Genomic DNA, 21,145 nt, shown 5'->3' with positions numbered 1-21,145 from the left:
AATGGACGAGGCACTGGGGTGGAACCTAGACTGCTCTTCTGCCAGTGTATCAGCAGCTACACCAGGAGAACAAATTCCTTTGGCACAGGAAGGGGTGGTGATTTCTGCCTGTTTCCCCCTCCCACTGCAGACCACCACCCCCTACACACACACACATAGTGTGCCCTGACCCCCCGGAGTTGGATCTCTGGGCTGCTGCAGAGGTGTGGAGATGGGGAAGCCCCGCCTCGGGATGCAGCCCGCTTGCTCTCGCTGGCCTGGTCAATGCTGAAAGAAGGTCACTCACGGAGGGCAATCTTGGCCAAGTGCAAACGGTTCACCCAGGAGATCTTGCTGAGGGGGCTGGGAGTGATGAAGACCACCATAACGCTGATGGGGCGACCAGACCTGCATCAGAGAACAGGGACAACAAAGGGGGAGCCTGCAGGTTCTGCACCAGTTCAACAGTTTGGGTGCCCATATCCAGAGAGGCAAGAACACCCAGGGCTGGGAGCTTTACTCCATGAACTGCTGCAGTTGAAGAGCTGCAACTGGAATAGCCCCTGCCCCCCACCCCCCAGTCTGCTCAAAAATTCTTTGGATGTGGCTGAAGAGCAGCAAAGACTTCTTGAAGTACCCAATCCCTCGCAGACCCTGCCAAATTCATTGAAAAATGCAGAGAAAATGAAAAGGGATATAAGCTCTCTAAAGCTTATGCTACATTAAAGTTGGTTCGTCTTAAAGGTGCTACTGGACTCTTTACTATTTTATTAACCTATGAATCTCTCTTTCTTTCAGAATCCCACAAAAATGCATATGATATTTAACATTTTTCGATTCCAATGTTTAAAACTTCCTGATCAGACAAAAAGAAATGCCTAGCTACGGATTTCTAACTGGATGACCATTCTAAGGACGATCTCCTCCTCTCTTGTGAAGCATCTGCCGCTCACGCAGAGAAGTAAGCGCCAAGAGGGATCGCTACCCCGTGGCTTTTTAAGGGATCTGCAAAGCCCCGGACGGCTCAGGAAGCGGCCCCTCCAAAGAGCAGCCTTGGAAGATGACCTAGGAGACCCTGCGATGTAACCCTCCATCCCACGACAGCCTCCTCGTTTTGAATGTGCCGCACAGCAATTTCTTTTTCACACCCAAAAGCAATCTAAAACACACACACACACCCCAAACTCACTTGTCCGGCTTTCCTGGCAGTAGGAGACGGAGGCGGCACTTGTTGGCGGAATGGATTTCTTCCTCCTTCACTCTCATGAGCCTCTGCAGCGCCAAGCACCAGTCCTGAGCCACTGTCATGTTCAGATTCTAGAAGGGAGCAGGGAGGAATTAAAACAGATCCTTTTTCAAAGGAAGAGCAACCCGTCACTTGGAACAGAACCAACAAACATTTCCCAACAAGTGAGAGACACAAAACACTGCAAAGGCCCAATTCTTATATTCATTAGAGAAAAGAAAACAAGTGGGAATATGAACAAACATATGCGGAGGTTCAAGGAGGTGAGAGGGAAGAGGGAGGAGAAAGTTGAAGAGATGGAGCTGATATGTAAGCTTTCCAATCGTCAAAGTCACACAGATCGTACTACAGAAGAGGAACAGTACCAGGAAAGAGGCAAAAATAAGTAAGTGCCACCAAGAGCTTTTCCACTGAAGCCAATGGAAATGAGTACCTAATGTGAGCAATGACAGATCCAAACGAAGCAAGAGAGACAGTTCCACGCCTGGGATTAGTGGCTGGGGCCTGCATTTCCCGTGGCTTTTGTTGCCGCCCTGCTCAGGGCCGAAGTACATGACATGATTTCTAGCGAGTCAGGTCCAGACTCCCAGGTCAGACTCGCTGTACCACAGTAACACAGCAGCTGTGGGGAACGGCATTCCCAGAGTCTTCGGGGCCTCCTTTGGCTTGGGCCTGCAGAACGGGGGGAGAATGGGGGGAGAAGGGGCCCCTGCAGTCCCCCCCCCCACAACAAAATGGCTCCAGGGGAAGTTATCTGCCTCGTTTTGGAGCCTCTCTTCCCTGCACGCCATGGCCCAGAGCCAAACCGGACCCCTGAAGACTTTTAAAATGACGTTCCTGACTTGTTAAAAATCCTGTTGTGTAGTCTGGCCCTCGGAGGCAGAAAACGGAGCAGCCTCTTGGCCACACAAGACATTACGATGCGAATCAGTGAAATTTCTGGCAATGCTCATCAGCGTCCTTTGAGTCTCGGCTGCCCTGCTGGGGGACTGGACTCACCTGGTACGTGCCGTGGAGGGTGCTGATGAGCAGCGTTATCTGCTCCACTACGGCCAAATCCTTCTGCAGATCTTGGAGCTCCTGGAAGAGGCGAGGTGGGCCCAGGTAGACTTTATCTAAGGGAGGGAAGAAGACGGGGCGCATTTAGTTGCAGATCCTGGCCCCGAGACCACACAGCGGAGGTGCTTCTTAAAAGGGGCGGCAGCTGAAATGTCGCTTCCTGTTGCAGGGCCATTCCTCTCGCCCTCTCTGCTGAGAAACCACCTTTTCACCAAGCCTGACAAATCTCTGGAAAGGAAGGGGGTCCGGGCACGCTGGGAAGTGCGGCACCCAACAGGACCAGCTTCAGCCATCCTTAAAACCATCATCCAGTCTTCACTCCAGGGGCTGCACGTAGAAACATGCAAAGTTTCACAGCCCCAGCTTGTAACGTAACATAACTATGCTAAGTTTCCCATACATCACCTTGAATTTCACATACATCATCTTGTTGCAATCTTTGCAACCCCTTTGCAAGCAGGTCAGTATTAATAGCAACCCCCCTCCCCCCCCATTTTGCCAATGAGAGGCAGAGGCTGAGGGAAAGGGTGGTTTGCCTAAGGCCTCCTCATGGCTTCATAGTGGAAGACAGATTAGAACCAGGGACTTCCTGGCGCGTAGCTCTGCCTCTTGTTCTGAACTGCCAAGGGAGGTCCCGGATCATCCCCCGGCACTTCACCGTCTATATCCAGCACAAACCCGGCATGCTCCCATCTGGGCATTAAGGGTGCCGTCTTGGCTGCCGTTCCTCCCGCCCAGCTAATCTCCAAGTTCAGGTCCCACCACTAAGCCCTGTAAAGCTCTAGGCTCAACACCTGGCCCCGGCAGCTCATCTCTGGAGTGAAGAAGACCGCGCCTGCTTCAGCTCTCGCTGCGTTCTCCATCTTGGACTTGATCCTCACTGGGTTTAGCTAGGCCTTTGCTTCCGGCCTGCTAGACCCTATTCTCTTTTTCAGGTATGACCCTTGCCTGGGCGGGGGCCCCCTCTTGGCCTCTGGGCCCATCTTCTCACTCGGGACTCGGCTCCTGCTAGTATTCCCCCCTGCACCTGGTCCTAACGTGTTGCTAGGCCCCCAAATCTGGCCGCTGGAGTATGTCCTTCACTGAGGCCTAACAGTCCAACGCTACGTTGCACCAGATCGGCAGAGCCAGAAATGTTGACAGGGCATTTAGAACACTGCATAGCTATGACAGTTCTGAGCTGTGGATTTTGGCTTCATGCAGAACCACGGCAGAGGGTCTGGGGTGCCGATCAGCCTGAGTGGACAACTGAGAAAGAGGCTCAGAGCAGAACCACAAGTGACGCCTGGCACAGGTTGGACACTTGTCAGCTTCCCTCAAGTTTTGATGGGAAATGCAGGCATCCTGGTCTCGCAGCTTCGCTCTCTGACTGCTGTCCAACGGACTTTTCAACGGTCACTTGTCCAACATTCCGCCAAGCGGCCTACATTTCCCGCCAAAACTTGAGGGGAGCTGGCAAGTGTCCAACCTGTGCCTTTTGTCACTTGTGGTTCTGCTCTCAGAGTCAACGAAGCTAAGCAGATCGGCCGGCCGGCACGTGAGCCTGGCAGTCGCGCTGGCCCCACACCCCACCGTCACTGGGGGCCTCCCAGGCCAAAGCAGCCAGCAGTCTGAAGCCAGGAGAAGTAGGAAGTCCCTCACTGTGCGAAGACTGGCTGGTCGGCATGTGCTTCTTGGAGGCCACATTCTGGATGACCACGTTGTCTTTCTCATGGGCGCTGCTCTCCTGCCCAACTTCTACCACCTGGATCTGCGGAAGGGCTGAGTTCCACTTCACAATGTATTTGGGGCCCAGGGGGACGAGGCTGCTGATTTCCAACTGGCCTCTGCAAGAGCAAAACACAACAAACTTTTTTGGAAAAAAAGAAGGGGGAGGGGGAATCTCCTGGCTATCATCCCCCAGCACAGAGACGACAGAATTCCACAGCGATACAACCGCACTACGTAACCCTCCACCCCGAATAATAATGCTTCAAAGGTGAGATCCAACTGGTGTAAGACACCTCAAGGGGAGGACTTTAAGGGGACGTCCTCCCTGGAGGCACAGGCAAGATGGCCAGGAGAGCCAAGCCGTGTTGCTGTCTTTCTCTAGCACCTTTGCACCCTGCCCTTCCTCCAAGGAGCTCAGAACAGCGTATGTGGTTCTCTCCCTCCATTTATCCTCCCAACAGCCCTGCGAGGCAGGTTAGGCTGAGCGTGATCAACGGGCCTAAGAATGTAGCTAAGAGGAGAACTGAAGCCCGTCTCCCAGGTCACCTGCTGCTGCGCTCACAGTGCCCCCACTGGGGTGCAGGAGCCAAGACACTGGAAAATTTGGGGAAAACATGAAGGGTTTATAGCTGGTTTGTTCCTCTGGATGGAAGGAAGAAAAACATTCAGGCACCAGGTTTGCCACGAAACTATAATCCAAAGTCAACAAACTCTAGCAGGGAGTTGTGACAGGCAGAACTCAGGAAGGGGCTCCCAAGACAAAGGGAGAGCCCTGAACCCACCCAGAGGAGCTGCCTGGGGGAAGCTGGGAGCAGGCAGGGAGGAGTCAAGAGGCAGGGAGGTCTTGAGGGTTAATATAATACAGAAGTGTTAATATTTATCTCAAGTCACATGCTTTTTTTCTATATGAACTTTGTTCTTATTCACTTTTGAAAAGAAACCATCTCAAGGCTATAAAAGTGATTAATATAGACATTCATCAAGAAAATCATATTAATTTTTCATAAATTTGTTTTTTTCCAGAAAAGAAAAGGCCTCACAGCAAATTTTTCGGTTACAACCAAACGTAGATGGGCTGGACAGCAGAGGAAAAACTGTTCCATCTATTTCTGAGTGGTGAAAAAAGAGCCTTTCACTATTGCCAAAATGGAAAAACTAATTGAAATGAAGGGCAGATGCCCCTGGCAAGTAAAATGGGAGCCTTTTGTTAATTACTGTTTTACTATTGTAAAAAAAGGTTTTGTAAGAACACTGCTCTTTTGGAACTTGGTAAAAGTTCATTTCTTTGACCTTCCTGGTGGTGTAGCTGCTGCCAAGTGTTTGCAGCCTCTTGAAAAGAACATACTGACAGACGTTACCTGTTTCCTTTCCCTGCCCCGAGTCCTGGTACAATTATATATGGCACAATTCCGTTTTTTGTCTTGACAACCATCACCCTGCAGGTCACAGGCTGAGAGAAGATAACCTCATCCAAAGCCACAGACTAGGAGTTCACACTGGATTGAACTGGATTGAAGCTCTCCTTCAGATGCTCTTTAACACTATCGAAAAGAGTCCAGTAGCACCTTTAAGACTAACCAACTTTACTGCAGCATAAGCTTTCGAGAATCACAGTTCTCTTCGTCAGATGCGAAGAGAACTGTGATTCTCGAAAGCTTATGCTACAATAAAGTCGGTTAGTCTTAAAGGTGCTACTGGACTCTTCGATTTTGCTACCACAGACTCACACGGCTGACTCCTCTGGATCTTTAACACAATGTTCCATTACGCTCTTCCCTTCCCCCCCTTGACCACACTGCTGGGAACCATTCAGACTTCTGGTTTCCAAGCTTCAGATTGCGCAAGGGTACTTCAGAAGCTGGCCTCATTTAAATATCTCCCTCGATTTTGAAGTTTCTGGTCTTATTTCCGACACAAAAATGATGCATAAGGAATCCTTCCCTTTTCTGTTTTTATTTCCAAATTTTGCCAAGAGCAGCTCATGTGCCACAGACCAGTTTATTTGCATGCTTTTCCTCCCTTTGCACGTAGAGAGAACACGGCTAGAAAAATTCTTGCTAAAACGGCATCAGTGATTCCTTGAGGTTGGTGTTTTACGATCCACTCCCCATGTTAAACGCTATTCATGGGGGGGAGAGGAGAATGAACGGAAGGAGACGGATGCTGTGGCAAACTGAGCGTGATCCAGTCTCTGAATTAATTTTAGAGGTTCTTCTAGTTAATCCTGAGTTAAAGAACAACACAAGGTGAAATTCCAGGAGAAGAAGGGAATAAAAAGTTCTGGGGAGATCCTCACGTTCTTCAGAAGTCTACCTGGGGATCTTCAATGAGAAGATCAGCAACGATGGACGAACTGCTCCGAAAGCCAGCTTGCTTGCCTGTAAGGCAGCCACGGGCAAGCAGTAAGCACGCTTTCAGCTATGCTCTTAGTTCGCCCAACGAGCCAAGCCGAGCTCCACACAAACAGAGCACAGTCCTTTGCGATGTGCTGTTGTTCTATGGCAGAGGCAAGGGGGGTAAAAGCACCACAGCATGGACAGGGTTTCCCAAAGACTGAATATTTGAAAACCAGAAATCTAGAATAAAACCTCACATGCCAACGTCACTCAAAGGAAACAGGGGGAAAACCACACCACCAACATACTGTGGTTGTTGGGAGGGGGTTACAGAGTCACAAGCCACTGAAAGCATTGCCACTGCCTAGAAAGAGAGCCCGTTCCCAAACGAAGCAGGCTGGAGCAACATGCACAGGGCAGCCCCCCACCACCACGTTATCCCTCCACATTGCAAACTGCACCCCTGGACAACGGGGCAGATGCCACACCACACACTTGGCCTACCTGTTATTCATTGGCCTGTGGAAGAAAAACATTACGACACGGTTCACAAAAACTTATGAAAAGTCCCGTCCTGCTGGGTCATATCAGAGCCCTTTTCCCACAAGACCCAACAACAACAACAACAACAACAACATTTGATTTATATACTGCCCTTCAGAACAACTTAATCCCCACTCAGTGGGTGTACAAAGTGTGTTATTATTATCCTCACAACAATCCCCCTGTGAGGTGGGTGGGGTTGAGAGCTCCGAGAGAGCTGTGACTGACCCAAGGTCACCCAGATGTCCTGAAAGGTCCACAAGACAAACCCGCCCCCCCCCAGTGGCTCTTCAAAGGTTCACTGCCTCTGAACACAGACGGCCCACACAGCCATCATGGCTAATGGCCACTGGTGGGCCTACACTCCTCCAGGAAAGCCACCAGGGCCCGCACTATTAACCTGTGGCAGAGAGCCTGACAAGCTGTGGGAAGAAATTCTTCCATTATAAACTCAAGTCTATGGAAAAACCTTTCGACAGCCCCAGCCCACGTACACACAGCCACAGCTAATGAGTTGCTGGCAAGAGGTAGCCCGGCTACCAGTAGAGGAAGAGGCCCAGGGATCTTTCAGATAAATCAGGAAAGAAAACGGCACACTCAGTCCTTCAAGCAAGCGCAAGATTAACACTGCTTATGTTTGACAGCTCAGACTTCCAGCATTTTTGGCCAAGGGTTCAGCCCGCTGCTGCCTCTTTCCTTATGTTCCACCACAGCAACGTTGCTCATCTGAACAGGTGCCTCCTTGCACCTGGGCAAAATCAACAGCTTCCTGTCTGTGAGTATTCTCTAGGGTGACCTCCACCTTATAGAACGGAGTACCTGAAGAGGTCAGGAAAGCTCCCCCTCTCCTGGCTTTCTGCAAAAAATGCAAAACTGAATTGTTCAGGAGGGGTTTTGAGTCAGGTAAGAGGGCTGCACTGCAAGGAGGCAGGCACAGAAACACACAGGTAAAGGGGCAGGGGGTAGGGACTATAGATTTGACTACTGTGTACTGCCTCTTGCTGTAAGTATGATCCTGTTGGACCGTTTCTATGTTGTTTAATATGTCGGTCTGAGAATTGCTGATGCTCTCTTCAGGCATTTCTTCAGCTCTGTATTGGGTCTTTGCTAGTTTTAAACCTTTGCAAATTTGCTTTTATACATCCTATTACATTGTTTATTGAAATGTCCTTGAAATTGACTGTACTGACACGCTGTGTAATTCACCTTGAGTCTCAGTAAGAAAGGGGAACAATAAATAACATAAATGAAAAAATGAATAAATAATAATAAATATTTGGGGGGAAGGCACTGCTCCCTGCTCCTCAGAACGCCATGATGGTTAACTGATCTGACATCTGGGGCTGGCGTGGACATTTCCCACCTTTGTGTCACACCCAAAAACACACTAGACTCGGGAGGGATTTCTTACACCTTAAGACAAGGTGCCATTCATTCCTCGGGGGAAATTGCACCGTGAGGTGCAGAATTCAAGATTCAGCCCTTCAAAATAAGCACCCAGAGGCTGCACCTGACACCGAAGATGTGTGGAAGTCGCTTTGCATTTTTCATTTCAGTTCTGTTCCGTCGCGTGCTGGAGCCTGACCTGTTTCTACTGCCCTGCCTCAAAGAGACGGCACAAAGATTCTAGACACGCACTTGAAATTGATATTGGCGCAGACCAGCATGTCGTTCAGCAGGAACACCTTGCGCTCCTTCGATTTGATGAGCTGACCCCGGTCGCCATAAACGGTCTCCGTTAGAGTCTCGCAAAGCAACAGCTGGCGCTGGCCCGAACTCAGCAGCTGCAGGAGGACAGAAGGAGAGTAATTCAGCCAAGAATGAAAGGGAGGGAAACACAGGGCAGGCCAGCTATCTGGTGGGGGGAACAGGAGGGTCTGCTGGAGAATGAGACCCCCCCCTTGGAGGTCAGAGGTGGTTTCGACGAGTGATCTTCAACTGATGGGTTGCTGTGACCCTCAAGCTGAGTGGTAAACTGAGCTGAGATGGGCCACATCACAATGCTTACCCCTGTTTACAGAGGATTTCTTAAGAGAGGAAAGGAACGGAGGAGGAGACAGATGGAGAGAATGAAAGCGGAAGAAGAGAGGAAGAGAAAGGAGGCAGGGAGATAAAAGGAGACAGTGGGAAAGAGGAAGAAAAGAGGAAGGGAGACAAAGAAGCTGGAAAAGAGAGGGAAAGAAGGAAAAGACAGACCGACATAGTAAATAAATTAGGAAAGTCAGGATTAAGTTGCAAGTCTAGAAAGGTTGATAGCTGCAGGATGAGGCAAACAGGGATCAAAAAGGTTGTTACCCCAAGACGGCAGCAGATCCTGGTTTTCTGGCATCAGGGGCATTTCAGGCAGCCAAGGAAGTGGATTGTGTACAGGCTGGGTGGCCGTCAGGGCCAAACTGTACCCAACACTGGAGTCCCGGGGGGGGGGGGCTTTTTTGCATGGGTGGGTTTTGCCGCTTTTGGCCCCAGACGTCTTTGGATTTTCTTCCGAATGCTGGACGCTCAACTCCCCCTTCAGATTTCAATGCAGCATTTCAAGGGAAGAAAACCCGCAAAAAGGCCTGTGTGTGGCTTCGTTTGGGACAAAGTCCTGGTGTGTGTGTGGGATGCTAATTCTGTGATCAGAAATACTCCTCTTATACCATGCCTATTTCCCCCCAACAAGGGTTTGGGGCACCCCAGGAAAAGGAAAGCGCTTTTCCCCTAGCACTGCTGCTGTCAGAATCCCTTTCCATCGGAGGCACGTAAGAAAGCCCCGAATAGAAGAAAACACAGGACGGACTTTCACTGGTCCTCTGTCCCGTTTATGTATTTAGTTTTTAATAGTTCTAGACAGACAGACGGATAGATAGATATTTATTTTTAAAATGTGCTTTAATGTTTTTGATTGTTTGCTGCCTTGGTGACCCTAAATGGGGTATAAATGAAAATAATACAGCATTGCCCACAAGGGGAAAGAGCGGGCACCTGTCCCAAAGCTGCTGCACAAATAAGAAAGGTCCCAAGGCCCACCTACAAGGTTCAAATACAGGAGCCTCGGACGTTTCAGATGTGGCGTTTCACAGATGCTCGTTCCAAGCACAGCCCCCAAGGGAGCAGAGAAGGCCTCGGAAGGAGAGCGACAAAAACGTCCTGCTGGCCACTGGAAAGTGGGCAGGGCCCAGAGGCACCCAGCGAGCTCTTCCCCCACCCCCACCCCACCCCACCCCCACTCGGCGCACCTTGTTGAGGCTGCTGCGGTCGCTGACGCTCTTGGTCAGCTGCTGAATCTCAGCCACCTGGTCGGCCAGTCGCTTCTGCTCATTGAGCCTCTCTGCCAAGGTCTCCAGCTCCGTGAGGGCCAGCTGGAGCGACAGCCTGTCCGGGTGGCCTTTCGGGGTGTTCTTCAGCATGTCCTGCAAAGCCAGAACAAGGTGGGGGGCTGACAAGGAGAAGCAGCGCGCACGTTCCCACTGGAGCTGGCACTGCTAGCCAGGAGGAGGCTGAAGTTACTGCCGAGAAACCCCAGGGTCAGGGACGAGCCCGCCGCCCGCCGCCTCGGCACGCCCGTGAGCCTGTGCAAACCAGCCTTGCCGTTCCAGCCCTCCCGCAGCCCCTCTGCTTTGGCTTCCCCCGACAACCCAACCCTGCAAGAAGCAGCAACGTGAGCGGCTTCAAACGGTACCTGCAGCAGAAGGATGAACTGGGGGAATCTTTGGATGGGCTTCACCATCAGTCCGTACAGAGTGACCCGGTCTAGGCTGGCCATCTGGCGCTTCTGCCAGAAGAGAAACACCCACAGTTGGCACGAAGCCTTCGGTCTGCTGGCCTGCCAGCAGCCAGCCTCATGCCCGCATGACTCAAAATGCCCTGCCTGACCACAAACTGCCACCCAAAAAGGGCCCAATGCTTATGGTCCTTCACGTGCAGCTTCTGCCGCAGGTCACGGATGCCTCCCCTTGTGCAGAAGCGGGGAACGAGGGGGAGCGTGAGCCCCTTGTCCAAGGCTACCCTGAGAGCCCCCAGTCAAACTGCGGCTGGAGGCCGGCTCTCCCAGGGCCACGGCCCACCTTACGTCTCCAGCCCAAGTATGCGTCTCCAAGAATCTGGGTGCAACTCTCAGGTCCTTGAACTGACATGGGGAAACGGACTCCACAAAAATCAGGGCTGCAGCATTTAGTTAACTGGCAGGTTTGATTACTCTGCTTTAAACATTTTGAAGGATTCAAAGCTGCACTTTATTAAATCAGACTGGCACTGAAGTGCTTAAATTATTTTTAAACAAGTACTTATGGGGGGCGGGGGTGAGTGGCAGGCAGGATCTCCATTTCGGAATCATCTCCTCCTGCATGGGGGAGTGCAGAGAATACGCTTGGGGGCCAATGTCTGATGAGGCACAAGCAGGCACCATCTGAATACCAGGGAAGCATGCTTTTTTAAAAAATTGCTTTTCTTATAGGCTAATTAAATCAACCAACCAACTGAAACCAGACTACAGTTATTTTAGCTAGGTGAGCATCCTAATAAAAACCTGCATTTTAAGATTTTGATGGTCCCCAGTCCTGGTCACAGTAACTCTTCTAACATCCAAGCGACAAGAATCCCACCGCTACCCCCAGAATCCAACCCTGACCTTGAGGAATTCCAGGAAGGCAGGCTTGGTGAGGCAGGCCTTCTTGATCAAGGACATGGCGCTGGTAAAGTTGTTGACATATTCGCTGTACACATCCAGCACCATTGACTTGGAGAACTTGGCAAAGGCACAGATGAAAACAGACACCGAGTGAGAGAAGGCAGAGAGGAAGAGAATTAGGCCCTACGCCTTGCTTACATCGTTCCCAGAAGCAACTAAGAGGTACTTCTAAGCTGATGGAGCAGGCCCTTTCTACACCCTCTGGCTCAATGATATTTACTCCTTCACAGCTGGCACCTGGGATCAAAGTACCCTGGCTGCATTGCAAGAAATCCTGGATCCCTGCATTCTACAGAGACTGGACTCTTTCAGTTTCCCCCTCTTCTGCTTGCGGTTCTATTCTGCGCAAGAGCACCGTGTTCCCAGGGATGGGATGGAAGCTACTGGCCCACAAAACACAGAGCTGCAGGATAGGAATCCTTGACAGAAATGCCATTTTGTTCCGACCTGTCCTGTGAGAACTCACCGAGGCCACAAAGAGGTCACCAATTTTCTCTGCGGTATCCCACTCGGCAACACGTGAAGACAAGGCGATCTGGAACATGGAATGGCACTGCAGGATCTCTTTGACCCGGAAAAAAACCACCTGGCACTTGCGGGCACTGAGGACTTTGGGTTCCATCTCCATCAGAGGGTTTCTGTAATCCTGTTGAGGCAGGAGCATAGACAAGGCGCACAGCACAGGTCAGGAGACAAATCCTTGTACCTCCTTGGCTGCTGCTTCCTGGATTTGGGGAGGTTTTGCAATTCGGCATAAGCTGAACCAAGCGAAAAGGGTGAACAGCAAGAGGAGTTGTTAATGAGAAAACAATTCACAAACATTTGGGTGCTTTTCTTTTCGAATGCAGGTAACAGGAATATCAACAAATGTTTGCTATATAGATGTAATTGCGTTGCATTAATGCAAACCACGGTGGGGGGGATAGAGGCCTCTGAGTTTTGTTTTTATTTCACTTGTATTTTGTTACATTTTAATTAATCATTCTCCGCTAGACTGATAATGGCACTTGTAATGTTTTGCATGTCTTTTCAGATGAATAATTTCATTCAATTAACAGAAGCGCAAGAAACATAATACAAGTTTTTGTTACCAAGTTACAAAAATAAATCACATTGTATACTTAATATCATCTCTCAAATGATTCCCCAAGACATAAAATGAACTCCAAATGTTTCTAGTACTGGTCTTCCTTAGTGCATATATACATTATAATGCTAATCTATTTATGCAAATAATACCCAAGCCTTGGGCAGCTATTCCAGTTGAACTGTGTGTTTTCTCTCATTATCATAGGCCTATTGTTCTAAAACAAGTTTTGATATACAGGCCAAAAAGTTACTTTCTGAAACTGTTAATCATTTTTAAAAAATAATATTGAAGATTTGCAGCTGAAGCAAATCTGAGGATGTGGGCTACGGGATCTGAGACATGGAATGCAATAGGTAGGTGCTGCTGTAAGATGTTTTATTACAATATTTATGATTGCTACTAGTGTTTTTACTGTATGTTTTTATGATCGTATCTATTATGTTGTTTAGCCGCTCTGAGCACGCTTGTGGGGAAAACGGATTATAAATCAAATAAATAAACAGGCAAGCAAGCACGTGGCCACCCAGCTTTCCCCATCAACAACATCTTGAAGGGCGTCATGGCAAAAGGGGTGGGCAGGCTGAGACTTCGGGGGCCGGAGGAAGGCCAAAGGCAGCAGCGTCTGCTTGAGAAACAAGACACCCACTCACCTGCAAGATCCGCTTCAAGGAGTCCACGTAGCTCCTCTCACTCTGCACGATGGAACCCAAGATGTGACGCCGTACCACCTGTGGCACACATGGGTGGGTGGGGGGCAAAGAGGACACGGAATTAGGGCAAGATGACCACAGAGGGACCAAAGAAGCTACTGGCAAAGGGGTATCATAAACAACACAGCCGGTTTAAGCCTTCTTTTCTCCCACAAAAGACCCTCACGGAACTCGCTGCCACAGGATGAAGTGAACAGCTACTAGCTGGGGCCTGTTCTGTACGTTAAAACATAGGCAGGGCGGCTGCTGCCCAAAATCAACTTCCAATTCTGGCGCTCTCTAACATGGGAAGCCCTCTTCCCCCGTTCCCAGATATCGGGGGGGGGGGGGGAGTGGGCCAGGGGGAAAGATGCCTGCACATTTTCAGAGGCAGGATCCTCTTTCACATCAGCACAAACATTTCAGAGCAGAGTCCTGGCAATACAAAATTCAGTATTCCATCACTGAACTCCGACCGAAAGCCTCTTTCTTATGGATGCAAACCCCCCAAACAGTCACAGCTCACACCAAATGCATGAACTATTGCAAACGGGGGGCGGGGGGGGGGTTATAGTCTAGGACTTTCCTGTCCTATGGTCCACATAAAACTATTCCTTAACCTCCACAACCTCCCTTGTTATCCACACCAGCCTCTGCAATCACAGCCTCCCTGAAGGAGACAGAGCCCTCTGCTGGCCCCGCCTACACCAGCAATTGTTTCCTGTGGCTGCCACAGTACAATTTTAGAACAAGCTGCCATCTCTACTCCACAGGGAGAAAAGGGGAGCCTCATTCAGTGGAGGGTCTGGCGCTCTGAAAAGGGGGAAGGTGCACAAACTAGAGAAGGCCACATATTTTTAACTCTACTGATGTTTTAAGACTACCTGCAGAACGCGCAGAACTCTTTGCCTCTGCTTTGGCGCGGCAGGGAGAGTTCCACTAGATATACGGTTGTGTATATCCACTCAAAGGTTGGCCCAAGGGCTGACCCACAACTAGAGTCTACTATATGGATGCTCAAGGCACCAACTATGGCCCTCCCTTCCTTTTTTCTTCACAGTCACTCTGGGAAGGATGTTCCCACTGGCCCGAGATCACCATGGGTGGGAGGGATTGGAAGCTGGGTTCCCATTGGGGGGGGGCAGAGCACATGCAGAAGAGCCTGGGTTCATCCTTAGCCTCTCCAGATAAAACGGACTATAGATCTTCTCAGGTCACCAGCCAGTAGGGTTATGGGGTGGCTACTTCAAAAAACAGAAGCCATTCTCCAACAAGTCCCGCCCCCCGCCCCCCCCGTGCCTCTTTGGAGTAGGGGGCAGTCCAAGCTTTGTACGTGATCCAAGTCACCATCCCAAAACTGACCTGTTGAGGGCTTAATCCTTCTGGCATTGGGCCCAGTTCAGGAAGCGGGTGCTTCATATCTGTGACGGAGACCTCCAGAAACCCCATCTCCTCCTCTTCTGAGTCGCCTGGGGAACATGCACTCAAAAGTTACCCGGTGGGGAAAAAATCCAAAACAATGAACGTATTTTATTGTTATCAACCAGGTAAAACATGCAACAGTAAGTATATTAAATTGTCTCACAACAGGAAGAATTTGTCAAAAACATTGAGTTTCCTGCATCACACCACACACATTCAGAGTTGCTGGCCCACCAACACGGGTGCTTTCTGAAAACCCAGTGGCTGGCTTCAGAAACAAAAGTCCTCAAATTCCCCTCCTGTTTCTAAAAAGCTCAAGGCAGAGCATGTGTTCAAAAACTACCAATCACCTGCACATTTAGCTAGCTGTTGGCCAACATGCTGTGACATCATGTCATGTACACCACTGAATAGTAACAGAAAAATCAGAACAGGAGCTTCAAGGTGGTTTGATGGAAGAGAAAGTCTTCATGAAAGAAATAAGAACTGGAAAGTTTCAGTGCCACAAGGAAGGAAGGAAGCTTGGGAAGCAGAGGGATCCTAAAGGAAGGCAAGAAATAGGTCAACCAGCAGGGAGGATGAAGGAAAGAGAGCGGGGGCAGGGGGGGCAAGGCTGAGAATTGAAAGAGGGGCAGAAAGGGAAAAGAGATGCAGGAGGGAAAAGATCAGGGAAGAATGCACACGGGGTGGGGAGCACTGGGCCAGGGGGCTTGCAGGGCAAGCAGAAAGGGGCAAAAGCAAACAAGGAGGGAGGGAGGGGACTTGGGGCCAGGCAGCCAAAGGGCAGCACTGAATCCCACACACGGGGCTTGCATTAGGATCGTGTGGGTTTTGTAAAATTCCAGCTTGAAGCCACCGTATTTTGGGGCTAGCAACTCTGCACCTCAGGGTGTTACTGTGTACAAAACAAGCTGAGGTCAAAATAATGATAAGCAAAAGCTCCGAAACAAATCGCCACAGCTCAAAACCCATCTCAGCCTAGTTCCCGAGATGCTTTTGGGGCATGCCAAACATCACAGCAGCTGCGTCATCCTTTTATTTCAGACAGCCGTGTATTGTTGCCATAGTTATACCACAACTGTTCACCACAAAGACATCATTTTTGATGCACATATGACACGCTTGCACAAGAGCCCTGAGTATTTCCCTGATGTCTGGCAGCAAACAAAGTGCTTTCTCATGCCTATTTCATTTTATCCTGACAGCAACCCAGTTTGAGATTTTGCCCTGCCCGCTTCACCGCCTCAGGAAGGGTTGCGTTGTTCATACTCAACTGAGGCACAGCCCCAGGACAGTCTTAGTACCACAGATTACAAGAGAACTCCTCAGAATATGTGCAGCACCTGCACAATTACAGAGCATGGTGGTATCAGACCATGAGCGCACAAAACCCAAATTAAGTCTCCTTTTAAAACACGCCAGCGGCCATTGCTAAGTGTCAGAAGCGAAGACCTCAGCTGGAGAACTGCTTCCAGGGAGCGCAGACCAGACTGGCCCAGAGGGAGCCAGGCAGGTCCTTATAGGAGGGGCTCCAGAACACAAAATGTTGTGGGGGGGATGGCTAGCACCTCCGGCAATGGGGCTGGGAAAGGTCTTTGCTCACGTGGGACCCAAACAAGCGGTGCCTGGCAGGGTACAAAACGCCTTGCCCAGTCTGGAACGACAGTCTGACTCAAGATAGGCAGGCTTTTCAATGAGCCTTGGGTACCAGGCTCAGAGAAGATGCCTAGGGGTCCAGCAGCCCCTAACGCAAGTCCCCTTTTCAAATCGTGCGTATGTGAGAGAGGAAGAGAATGGATCAGGGTTCACAGCCTCTTGCGGCCCCAGGCGATCAGTGGCTCATGCCCAACCGCCTTCCCCACAGACAGGACTCTGCGCTGCTGCACAGGCATGCCAACGGAGATCAGCCATGAGTCAGCATCAGTGTGGGAGCAGCACTCTGTGGCTTCGTGCCTCCACACCAGGAGACTCCAGCTGCGTACCTCTGGGGAGCTTAAAGACAAACAAAAGCCGCCCCGTGGCTGAGATGCCCCAGAGGCAACAGGGTTCTTGAGCATATCGAAAAGAAGCACAGCAAAGAAGGAAGCCGCTCACAAGACCAAGAGGAGGAGCCAGCAAAGATGCTGGTGCTCCGGGGAGACAGAGCCTTACCTGAGACAGACGAAGAGGAGGAGGAAAAGCTGCGGACCACGATATAGTCCCTGCCAAGGCGATGCCGTTTCCTCCACATTGCGCCCCTCTCCCCTAGCCCTGCCCGCCTGTCCGTCAACTTCCTCCTCTTCACACCAACTCAGCTCCCATTTGAGCGTCAGGTTTTACGCACCAGAGTTATAAACAGCAGCTGTCGAGGCAGGACTGTGTTGTGGGAAAGGGCCAGGGGATCCGGGCTGCAGTGGCAGCAGAGGAGGAGGAGGAAAGGGAGAGCATGTGAGCAGCCGAGGGGAGGGGGTGGAAACTGGAGGGGGACAGGAATAGTCCCGCGATGGCAAGGCTGACCTTTTTCCTTCCCTAATTTTGGAACAGCTGCCTGGCTCGCTCAGGATGCCAGCCGCCCAGGGCGGAGGGCCCAGAACGGAAGCAGCTTCAGAGAGAGAGAGAGAGAGAGAGAGAGAGAGAGAGAGAGAGAGAGAGAGAGAGAGAGATGGGCCAAATACTGGACCCCAAGCAAGCAAATCGGAGGAGGATCAGCAGCCAGCCTGTGGCATTCCCTGCTTCTAGAGCACAAAAAAAAACCCATTTTTACAAATAACGTGGCAAGTCTGGACTGCTGATCTACATGCTTGACTCTGGGACCACAAGAAGTGGCAACATTCACACAAGGGTTGTGGTGGGTTTTCCGGGCTGTATTGCCGTGGTCTTGGCATTGTAGTTCCCGACGTTTCGCCAGCAGCTGTGACTGGCGTGTTCAGAGGTGTAGCACCGAAAGACAGGGATCTCTCTCATGCTGACTCTCAGAGATCCCTGTCTTTCGGTGCTGCACCTCTGAAGACGCCAGTCACAGCTGCTGGCGAAACGTCAGGAACTACAATGCCAAGACCACGGCAATACAGCCCGGAAAACCCACCACAACCATCGTTCTCCAGCCGTGAAAGCCTTCGGCAACATTCAGACAAGGGACTGTCAGTCTACAAATGGTGCGTGTGTGCCTGAACGAGTCCAAGCTTCTTTTTTTCAGGTAAATGCAAATATTTTTCCAAAAGAACAGACTGAAGGAACACAGAGAGGGCAGCATGAAAAAGAGGGGGGCGGGGAGAGGAAAGATTCTCTTGGTGCCCAGTTCGCTTGGCAAATCACACCCAACCCACATGACACTTTACAAAGTAACAGAACGTGCACACACCCCACAAAAAAGAGAGACAGACTCCTGCCCCATGGAGATTACAATCTCAAGTTTGATATCAGAAGAGGAAGAAGGAACAGCAACAGGACAGAGGGTGCTGTGAACAAGGGCAGCAACACACAACACAACCTTTTTCTCTAGCCACAACCCACTGAGAAGCGAGCATCACAACAGAGCTGCTGGGGAGGCCACGCACTGCCACACACCTTGCGAGCACAGCCAGGGTGCACACACGCAAGAACCTGAGCTGCTGCTCCAGAGTTCAACCTGGAGCACGAGAGATGCTGGGGCACACGGCTTGCCCCCTCCTCCCAACGGCTGCCATGGATTATGCAGAGGTGAAGACTGGCACGTGCCCAGAGGCACCCTCCACCAAGCCAGCATGAAGGGGGGCCAAACTGGAGGGCTTCTCTCTTCGTCCAGAGAATCAGCCTCGCAGCTGCGACTGCCTGGAGCAGACACGGAATGACTTCTGCTGCAACAGGAGCCCTCTGCTGCTTCCTTTACACCCTGGGTTAAGAGGGAAGGCTGTCCTGTTTTCCCCTGTCCCACCCCTACATGCTCGATGGGAAGGAGAGGGCCTCTGGGCATATAAAGAAGTCCTTCCCAGCTCACACAGTGCTGAGGCCAGTCCTCATAAGTCTGGTAGCAAAGCCTGCACATCAGGGCCATCGTGTTTTTCTCTGTTCTAGTGAGCAGGCTGAAGAGGAAAGAGGGCCTCTGAGAATAAACTAAGTGCCTTGTCCCATACAGCGTCACAACAGCCAGCTGCCATACATGCCGTGTACAGGAGACAAGGCTGGGTGCGCTCAGGAGCAGGACTTCCATACCCTTTGAGAGTCCCAGAGAGTTTGAGCTCCAGCATGACTCTCCGAGCAGCAGAGGCCTGCTAACATACACAGCTCACCAGCAAGCCACGCTTAATCAAAGGGCTGAACTGAGACAGGATCCAGGCTGGGGCAGCCGAATCCATACCTCTCTCCGGGCACGGCTTGTGGGCCTTGGAAAGTTCCCCAGTCCAGGAAAGAGAGCGTTTACGTTCCATCTCTGGTGCAATCCTGCTAGGCTCTCCGTCCCCTACAAAGTGGTAAGCATTACCAAAAGGCAGCATTTGCTCTCTTCCTGTTACTAATGAGCCCACATGCCTGTTCTCTTCGGAGGGAAGCCTTCAGAAGCAGTACGGCGCTAGTAATACTACAGAACTATCTCATGCCCAGCAAAGCAAATGGCATCCAGGGACTCCACTTCTGGGCAGCACTGGCCTCACGTTCTTTCCAGTGGCTAACTTTAAAAAAAAATCAGCAGAGCTGTCTAAAAGGAGCCCCCCCTCCCCCGCGCCAATATCTGTTCATCTCCTTCCCCATGCTTTTCACCCATGTCAGCAAGAATCTTCAGTCACCCCAGTAACATTTTGCAATCACTCGGAAGGACGAAGGAAGTGCTCTTTGTGGTCACAACTGTCTTGCACTCGGGACTCCTTCGGATCTCTGGCATGGCAGATGGAGCTGCAAAGAAGGGAACTTCGTACTTTCCCATCTGGACCGGGTGGGTGAGCGTTTGCTTTCACAGTCCACGCCGCTCTTCCTGGCAGTTTCGGCCCTCTTGGGGACTCCCCACCCAGGTAAGCCCCACCCAGGTAAGCCCCCACTTTCTGGAAACGAGGCGAGATGTTTGCATCCTGTCTGAGGCCTCGCTAACTCAGCTGCCCAATTACAAGGAAGGGGTGGAAATGTGTAAAAGCGCATTCCTTCACCTACAGTCTGAAGCGGTACAGTCCACCCGACCACCTCAGCACTCTCTGCCTCCTCATCCTGCCAGAGTCCAGGATTCAGACGGATTCGCAAACCGATCTGAGCACACCCTAATTAAACCCTCCCTAAGACCACACCCAGCGCAGAACCAGCCACCCCTCCCCAGATACAGACTGTCCCACAGACCTGAACTGGAGAGAGCAATCACTGTAGGAGAGCCTTGCAAAATTAAACTGGTTGAGAGATTACTTCAACAAGTGAGTCAAGCCGCATACTGTACAAGAAAAGTAAGAATGTACTGCAGTCCCAAGCTGTGTTGCCGTCATCCTGCAGTGGACAAAAGGTAGGGCCCAGTCCACTGGAGGGCCCTTGGCCAATTTCTGGAGCTGCACAGAGGGGCTGCCTGTTGCTGGGAGTGAACTGGGCAGAACTTAATCTGATGAGACAATTAAATTTTTAAGCAAGAGTGCAGGATCACTGACTGGCTAGGCCTGTTCTGTTAAGAGGTTGTTGCTTTTAAACTGAACACGCAGCAGTGGACCTTGGCAGATTTCAGTAAAAAAGTTACAGTCACAGCAGACTGAAGTCCCCCCACCTGGTTTCAAAGATAAAAATACCTTCTCCCCACCCCACTCACAAACATAGCGACCAGTTTCCCAGCAGATACCCCCAACCCTCACCCACGAAGTCCCATGCAGAATTTTTCTCTCTGCCGCAGTCATGAGGTCCGCCCCCCTGGAAACACTTCCTTCTGCACTCTCTCTTTGTGCTTAAATCCCACGGAAGGGCTGGGGGGCTGGGGAAGGAGGCTGGTAAGAAGGCAGCGTATTTGGGCACCTGGGAGGGCTCCCTGGAAGCAAAGGGGCAGTGCAGAGGACTGTCACGCACGGGGGTGGGGTGGGGGCTAAAACAGCAGAACCAAAAGTTAGACAAATTTCTCTGAAGGCATTTCTACTGCATCTGCCACACGGGGAGTTTGGCTGGTGACGTTAAGGAAAGCAGGAAGATGAAAGAGAAACTTAGTTTTAGGCAGTGATGAAATGGGAACCTTCCAGGAATGCCCTGGCCGACCTTCTCCCCCAGCTCTCCCTCTAGCAGAAGGCAGGATCGCAGAGAGGGAGGCCCCATCTGAGGGGGGGGGGGTTTCAGGTCTCCCAGGCAACCAGCTGGAGGGGGGGACGCTTACCGGAGCACCTCTGCACAATGACCCCTTCCAGAAGTGGCATCATTGGGCCGGCTGCAGGAGTGCTCCCACACTTTACACGGGGCTGATTCTTTGAGAACTGGCCCCAAAGGAAGCGCGGGAGCACT

At 51.0% G+C, this 21,145-nt stretch overlaps 1 protein-coding gene across 7 annotated transcripts in view; it reads right to left on the bottom strand.

Moving 5' to 3' along the window:
* ARHGEF10L (Rho guanine nucleotide exchange factor 10 like) overlaps positions 1-21,145 on the bottom strand; it is a 119,544-nt gene that overhangs the window by 33,333 nt on the left and 65,066 nt on the right. For 5 of the 7 annotated variants that reach the window (XM_055001440.1, XM_055001439.1, XM_055001441.1 and 2 more), the window contains 12 exons: positions 19,059-19,160; positions 14,684-14,790; positions 13,283-13,360; positions 12,009-12,188; positions 11,483-11,599; positions 10,535-10,627; positions 10,092-10,265; positions 8,512-8,657; positions 3,926-4,110; positions 2,225-2,340; positions 1,169-1,296; positions 287-387 (listed from right to left, as the gene is read on the bottom strand). In XM_055001440.1, coding sequence (XP_054857415.1) covers positions 287-387; positions 1,169-1,296; positions 2,225-2,340; positions 3,926-4,110; positions 8,512-8,657; positions 10,092-10,265; positions 10,535-10,627; positions 11,483-11,599; positions 12,009-12,188; positions 13,283-13,360; positions 14,684-14,790; positions 19,059-19,160 — 1,527 coding nt within the window. Of the gene's footprint in view, positions 1-286; positions 388-1,168; positions 1,297-2,224; positions 2,341-3,925; positions 4,111-8,511; positions 8,658-10,091; positions 10,266-10,534; positions 10,628-11,482; positions 11,600-12,008; positions 12,189-13,282; positions 13,361-14,683; positions 14,791-16,894; positions 16,995-19,058; positions 19,161-21,145 lie in introns of those variants that run through there. The other 2 variants (XM_055001444.1, XM_055001443.1) reach the window with 2 other exon arrangements.

Source organism: Eublepharis macularius, chromosome 17, assembly GCF_028583425.1.
Source record: "Eublepharis macularius isolate TG4126 chromosome 17, MPM_Emac_v1.0, whole genome shotgun sequence".
Taxonomy (NCBI): Eukaryota; Metazoa; Chordata; class Lepidosauria; order Squamata; family Eublepharidae; genus Eublepharis; species Eublepharis macularius.
The sequence above is the reverse complement of the archived record's forward strand: the minus strand, read 5'-3'. Positions and strand labels throughout refer to the sequence as shown.